This window comes from Pollachius pollachius (assembly GCF_949987615.1).
Source record: "Pollachius pollachius genome assembly, chromosome: 13".
Taxonomy (NCBI): Eukaryota; Metazoa; Chordata; class Actinopteri; order Gadiformes; family Gadidae; genus Pollachius; species Pollachius pollachius.
Genome location: NC_136946.1, coordinates 8604879 through 8612378, shown reverse-complemented (window position 1 = coordinate 8612378; position 7500 = coordinate 8604879). Strand labels below are relative to the sequence as shown.

At 48.5% G+C, this 7500-nt stretch overlaps 1 protein-coding gene across 1 annotated transcript in view; it reads left to right on the top strand.

The window, feature by feature from the left end:
• Window positions 1–2805, top strand: part of tbxta (T-box transcription factor Ta) — a gene marked incomplete at both ends in the record, with an annotated part of 3124 nt that extends 319 nt beyond the window's left edge. The window contains 7 exons of the mRNA XM_079749534.1: window positions 216–480; window positions 831–965; window positions 1188–1249; window positions 1378–1439; window positions 1652–1825; window positions 2089–2212; window positions 2547–2805. Of these exons, the coding sequence (XP_079605660.1) occupies window positions 216–480; window positions 831–965; window positions 1188–1249; window positions 1378–1439; window positions 1652–1825; window positions 2089–2212; window positions 2547–2805 (1081 nt within the window). The remainder of the gene's footprint in view (window positions 1–215; window positions 481–830; window positions 966–1187; window positions 1250–1377; window positions 1440–1651; window positions 1826–2088; window positions 2213–2546) is intronic.
• Between the last annotated feature and the right edge of the window lie 4695 nt (window positions 2806–7500).

Here is a 7500-nt window from a genome sequence, read left to right as displayed (position 1 = left end):
TTGGTTTATATCCAAAGGATTATTTTGTCTTGTTGGTGGGAATCGAAAAGGTGTTTTTTAATTTGAACATATATTGTACTGGTTTAATAGGGTCTAAAAAACACATAGGGTTTAAGGATGTATCCCTGTTTTTGTATGAAAGGCAATTATTTTCACAATTGAAGATGAAGAGTGAACGAATCGAAACGTTTGTGTTTTGCTGTTGCGTTTCAAAGGAGGATGTTTCCCGTGCTGAGGGCCAACGTCAGCGGGCTGGACCCCAACGCCATGTACTCCGTCCTGCTGGACTTTGTTGCAGCTGACAACAACCGCTGGAAGTACGTGAACGGGGAGTGGGTCCCCGGGGGCAAGCCGGAGCCCCAGAGCCCAAGCTGCGTGTACATCCACCCCGACTCCCCTAACTTCGGGGCCCACTGGATGAAGGCCCCCGTCTCCTTCAGCAAAGTCAAGCTGTCCAACAAACTCAACGGCGGCGGACAGGTGAGGCCCGCAGTGTTTGTTGTGTTAACAGAGAATGTTAGGCTGTAATAAGTAGGCTATAATGAGCTAAATGGAAATATTTGCATTAAAATAAATAGTTAATTTTAATAAGTATTTATGATAGCTCGGGTCATGTCTCCACTACTCACTGATCTTGTAATTGATTATTATGAAGAACTCGGTTCATAATATATGTTTTAAAAGGCTTCTGATAACCGCACCTCTAAAAATACTGAAAACTAAATGGTTATAACGGCTTTACACTTTGTAAATAATAATGATGAATAAATAAAATAAACATTGATTTGATCCACATCATTAACAACGCTTCTTCCTTTTCCACCCCACAGATCATGTTGAACTCGTTGCATAAGTACGAGCCGCGTATCCACATCGTGAAGGTGGGGGGCATCCAGAAGATGATCAGCAGCCAGTCCTTCCCAGAGACCCAGTTCATCGCCGTCACCGCCTACCAGAACGAGGAGGTGAGCTCTAAAAACACACTGAATCTCATCTGAGACATTCAATGTATTTCAATCGATTTACTAGTTTGGGTTGTTTAGTCTTTAGTTTGTGTTAATGTTGTGTTGTTTCATTTTCTTTGGAAGATAAAGTGCATCCATTGAAAGACTGAACATATACAAGTGGTGAGCTGAACAGCGGGGCCTTGTTTTTAACAACTAAATCCCGTCTTCCGTTCCCGACAGATCACTGCTCTCAAGATCAAGCACAATCCGTTTGCCAAAGCGTTCTTGGATGCAAAAGAAAGGTAAGAAAAAAAAACCCAACTTGAAATTGTTTACAACACAGGGCTGGCTGCATATGTTATTCCACTCTTCAGCTGTTTACAGATATTTAAGTGTTTTTATTTTAACCATGATTGACTTTCTTTTTTAGGAGCGACCATAAGGACATTCCTGATCACAGTGCGGACAACCAGCAGTCTGGCTACTCTCAACGTGAGTACAATACTCTTCTACCCTACTGCTAGAACTCTGTTTTACATACTGTTCACTACCATACAGCTCTACCACAACCATTCACAAGCAAAAGCACCGATCTCCCATTGTCCTTACAACCACCAACAACACAGCCCACCCAGGCCTCCACCCGACTCCTCCACCCTGAACATCAGCGCAGTATCTGACCTCTGTACGTCTGTCCTTCTCAGTTGGCGGTTGGTTCCTCCCGGGCCAGAACCCCATCTGCCCCAGCAGCAGCCCTACCCAGTTCAATGGGACGGCGCCCCACTCGTCTGGCTCCTACTGCGAGCGCTACTCCAGCCTGAGGAACCACCGGACCTCCCCGTACCCCACCCACTACCCCCACCGCACTCCCAACACCAGTGAGTACAGCCGCCGGACCCCACTCAAAAAAGAGTCCGGGATCGTATTCATAAAATACGACCCGTGATTATCTTCACCCCTTTTCTGATTTGACCGGGAATTCGGTCAAAGCAGTGGGACATGTTCAGAGAAGCAGGCGCCTTCAAAAGTTAGCTACATTTATGTGGCCGTGACCCAATCCTAAGAGATCCCATGGCCAATGGATGGATGGATGTAATCGACGAATAAACTGACCTTGGATTGATTCTTTTTGCCCCATCAGACAACTACATGGACAACACCTCCGGTTCTTTGCCGGCCCACGACAGCTGGTCGTCACTGCAGATCCCCAACTCCACGGGCATGGGCACCCTGTCCCACACCTCCAACGCCACCTCCAACGGAAGGTAAGCGTCAACACCCAACCCAGCCATACGTCCCTACCTAAGAACCTCTGTGTTGTATTAAGTGGACTCCTGGGTTAGGATAGCCTGCCACCCCACAATGCAATGCGTCACCATTACGCCAATCCAAATCTCGTTTTTGCCAGTGAGGATAGAGAGGAATAGGCGGAGCGTTGCTGGGTACGCATTGCATTGTGGGACAGGCCGGGGAGGACTCAGAGACATGCGACCAGGAGGTGGCCGTCTGCAACCACTAAACCAGAATAATGCTGATGATCATGACTGGGTGAAGTGCAACAGAATGGGATGATGATGGATTCATGTTTTTGTCCCACAGCCAGTACCCCAGCCTATGGTCTGTTGCCGGGACCACCCTGACCCCCTCGGGCTCAGCCTCGGGGTCCATCGCGGGGGGGCTGACCTCCCAGTTCCTGAGGGGATCCTCGTACACGGGCCTGACCTCCTCCCTGCCCGTCTCCTCGCCCTCCTCCATGTACGACCCCAACCTGGGGGAGGGCGGGGTGGGGGAGGCCCAGTTCGAGAGCTCCATCGCCAGGCTGACGGCGTCGTGGGCCCCTGTGGCGCAGAGCTACTAAGTAGCTAGGCTCTCTCTCTCTCTCGCTCTCTCTCGCTCTCTCTCTCTCTCTCTTGTTCTCTCTCACTCTCCCCCCCTGCCTCTCTATGCCTGGATGCCTCTTCAGGAGACGGACTATTGACCCAAAGCATCAAACATTACAATAATCGAGAAAAAGACGACGAGAGATTGTCCCAAAAAAAAAAACTAGCAGCCTGGACTCTTGTGTTTGAACGGGCCCCTCATATTCCATTCCTGAGATTTTTGAAAAGCCTTTTTTTCGTTTAGGGATTTGAAAACCCTTAAACGTACACTTAGTTGTATTGATGTCATGCCTCAGACATGCTATATGATCCCCCTCCCACCCTCTTCGGAAAATAGAATTGAAAGAACTATACAATACATTTTTTAAAGGTGCAATGTATGATACCCTAGCGGGTATCATACTAATTATTTATAATTTGAATTGCTCGCAGCGTTTGGGAAACAGTTTTGCTCATGTGGTGCAAAACGATCCATCCTAGTTCTTCCTGAAGGATGCTACTTTCCTTCATAATAAAAGTTTATTTAAGAACGTCTACGAGTTCTGACTAAAGTAGCCCAATCAAGATCTTCTACAGGCTTTTCCCCCCCAGTACTAAAAAGAATATCTAAGAGGTCATTTTGGTTGTGCTAACATATAAAGTATGTAAATGTGTGTATATAGTATACATTAACGGACGTCTTCATTGTTTTCAATATATATTTTGCCTTTTTGTGATCGCAGTCCAATGTGTGCCTTCTCTGATCTCAAAACTTTAAGTGCCTTTGCATTCTCGAAGGGTTGTGGCAAAAGACTCCCCTGAAAGAAACAAAAAAAATCCACATGTACATACCTATCTATTTGTATTTTGAATCATGATAAGTTTATTTATGTCATTTAATAATAAATTAAAGATTTTCTTTGTTTTTGCCAGCTACATGTTTTTGCTCCTTTATTCTGTGTGCATGACATACTGATTTCCATATCACCCATGCCAAATGTTTTTCCTTTGAAGAACTTTGAACACCACAGTAACAACCACAGACAACATGTCCATACTAATGTCATGTATTTTATAACCCAATATCATTACAATATTCACATGTACCAGTATAGCAACCAGGTTTTTTAACAGCCACTCACGTGTGAGACTGAGAACAATCCAACTAAAGATAAATTGGTGTTACTATACAGATAGCAACGAGTGCTGCGTGACTAACTTGAAACATAAAAATAACCCAGCCATATAGGGGGCCGGGTATAGCTCTAGGAGCTATAACTCTATACCTCTATGAACCATAAAAAGGAGCCGAGTCAACTATATAAAGGGAGGGAGTCAAATGTGGCATACCTCTAAGGAACAGAGATTTTTCCTCTCAACAAGCTGGGCTCTGACCTCAACATTCAAATTAAATTCACAACGAGATCTAGAAACAAAGTGCTTTAAAACCAAGCAACCAAGTGCAGAGGTCTGTTTAAAAGAAGGTTTCTTACATTGAGGTAGGGCGAACATTGCGGTAGGAGAGTGGACTGTGCGGTTGCCACAAATGAGGTGGGGCCACCACCCAGTCCAGAAGAGTCTGGACTGGGGATCAGTTCCATGCAGTTGAACGCTACGTACAACTTTATTTCCTCGGTACGCCCTCACAACTTCCAGTGTCTAAAATGGTGCTGCATATAGCAATTCCAATTGAAAGATGTAAACCTAGATAACTGGTGTTGTAGGTTTATATAGCCAATATATATATAGCCAATATAGGCTATTGAATAATAATAATAATATAGGCAATCGTCAGGTGTGTTGGTGAGGCTGGGGAAGGTCTAGACTGTTTATGATGGTAATAATTTGGCTTTGTTTTGTCAAATTAGTATTAATAATATATTAATATCACAGGTTTCATATAGGCTAATATGTACAGGGAAAAAAGAAATACACACAAACAAACTCAAATACACTCTCTGTCTCACATACACACACACACACACACACACACACACACACACACACACACACACACACACACACACACACACACACACAAACAACCACAGGTCTACAAATGTAGCAGGGGAGGAAGGGGCCACTTTTTCTCCTCCAAACTCCCCCAGTTTTTGGTCCCAAGGTGCTAGTCTCACTTTTCACCCACTGGCGTTTTCCCCAAACGTCCACCATCCACTCTTGGCCCCGGCCTAGCCTATGAGCTTTCTCCAAACAACAATGTCGCCACACCTGTGCTAAGTGAATCCCCGCTCCTTTGACACGCCATCGAAATAGAACTAGCAACATCGCTACCTTCTGGAGGGGGGTAGCGACCCCCCCTCCCCATGCCCCCGACCACCAACCCCCCAACGCTGTCCATCGCTGACACCCTTTTGTTACAATCTGCGTAGCGGTGTGACGCACGGCTAACGCCACCCTACCAGCGCCGCGTCAGGGACCGGGCCCCCGTGTATCGACCCCGGCCGTGAACCCCTTGGAGGGGAACCGCTGGGCGATGGTTTCATAACAACGTGAGCCGTGATAACGGCACGCAGGGGGCCTCATCGTTCATGGAGCCCTGAAGACTTGGCTTTACTTTTGCCTATTTTAATACCAGAATATCTACTCATTAACTTGTAGTGTATATGGGTAGCAGCAGTCTTCTGACCTGGAATAAACTCATGAAGATCTATCGATGTGTCTATCAGTACATCTATTGGTCCGTTCCTCTGTCCGCCTGTCCCTCTGTCCGCCCACCCACCCCTCTGTCTGTTGCTTTTGTGGGTACGCAGAACATAACACATGAATGGTACAGTATCGGGGACAGAAAGGTGAGTTGTTTAAGGGATACAGTACAGTACTAGAGAGGTAAGGCCGCCCGGTACAGTACAGCACTAGAGAGGTTAGGCCGCCCAGTACAGTACAGCAGTAGAGAGGTTAAGCCACCCGGTACAGTACAGCACTAGAGAGGTTAAGCCACCCGGTACAGTACAGCAGTAGAGAGGTTAGGCCGCCCGGTACAGTACAGCAGTAGAGAGGTTAGGCCGCCCGGTACAGTACTAGAGAGGTTAAGCCGCCCGGTACAGTACAGCACTAGAGAGGTTAAGCCACCCGGTACAGGACAGCACTAGAGAGGTTAAGCCACCCGGTACAGTACAGCACTAGAGAGGTTAGGCCGCCCGGTACAGTACAGCAGTAGAGAGGTTAAGCCACCCGGTACAGGACAGCACTAGAGAGGTTAGGCCGCCCGGTACAGTACAGCAGTAGAGAGGTTAGGCCGCCCGGTACAGTACTAGAGAGGTTAAGCCGCCCGGTACAGTACAGCACTAGAGAGGTTAAGCCACCCGGTACAGTACAGCACTAGAGAGGTTAAGCCACCCGGTACAGTACAGCACTAGAGAGGTTAGGCCGCCCGGTACAGTACAGCACTAGAGAGGTTAGGCCGCCCGGTACAGTACAGCAGTAGAGAGGTTAAGCCACCCGGTACAGTACAGCACTAGAGAGGTTAAGCCACCCGGTACAGTACAGCAGTAGAGAGGTTAGGCCGCCCGGTACAGTACTTGAGAGGTTAAGCCGCCCGGTACAGTACAGCACTAGAGAGGTTAGGCCGCCCGGTACAGTACAGCACTAGAGAGGTTAGGCCGCCCGGTACAGTACAGCACTAGAGAGGTTAGGCCGCGCGGTACAGTACAGCACTAGAGAGGTTAGGCCGCCCGGTACAGTACAGCACTAGAGAGGTTAGGCCGCCCAGTACAGTACTAGAGAGGTTAGGCCGCCCGGTACAGTACTTGAGAGGTTAAGCCGCCCGGTACAGTACAGCACTAGAGAGGGCATAGCGTTCAGGGCGGCAGTGAGGGGCCGAATACCGCTGCGGTCCACTCATGGACAAGATGAATGGGCCCCTGGTGATGTCACAGGTGAGTTGTGTGACAGGTCCGCAGAGCGGCGGTCCCGGGACAGTGATGGAGGGGTTGGCACCCAGGTGCAAATGAAGGCCCCTGAGGGGTCAGGGGGCCACGGGCCAACAGTAACCAGGGAGCAATGTGACACGCACACGGGCCCCGTCAGAACAGCCGCTCTGGGCTCCCGACTACGTGCACGCCCTCAGCACACACACACACACACACACACTCATTCATAGGTACACAGGCACAGGTACACATGCACATACACACACACACAAACAGACCCAGACACAGACACACACAGTCAAGCATACACACAAAGGCACGCTCGCACACACAGGCACGCTTGCATACACACAAACACACACAAGCACATACACACTAACACACACACACACACACACACACGGGCACGCATGCACACACACACATACACACAGGCATGGATGCACAAACAAGCATACATAGACACGCACACAAACACACACACACAGCCACACACACACTGGCACGCACTCGCTTTAAGCACAAGCACACACTTAGACACACACAAACACCCGTGGTCTCTCTTTAAACACAAGCACACATACAAACACAAGAAAATGTGGCCCCTTTGAATGCCTCGACTTTACTGCTGCTGCTGCAGTATTGGTTGCCCGTCCCTGATGGGTGGTTGTGGGGGAGTCAACGCCTCAGGGAGAGCCAGCAGCGACCGGCTTCTACTGGACTGCCAGTAGCCGAGGCCAATCTGTGCCAATGTCCCCTGTGGCCTTTTGGTCCATAAGGTCACTTGATCTACCGTGTGCATTC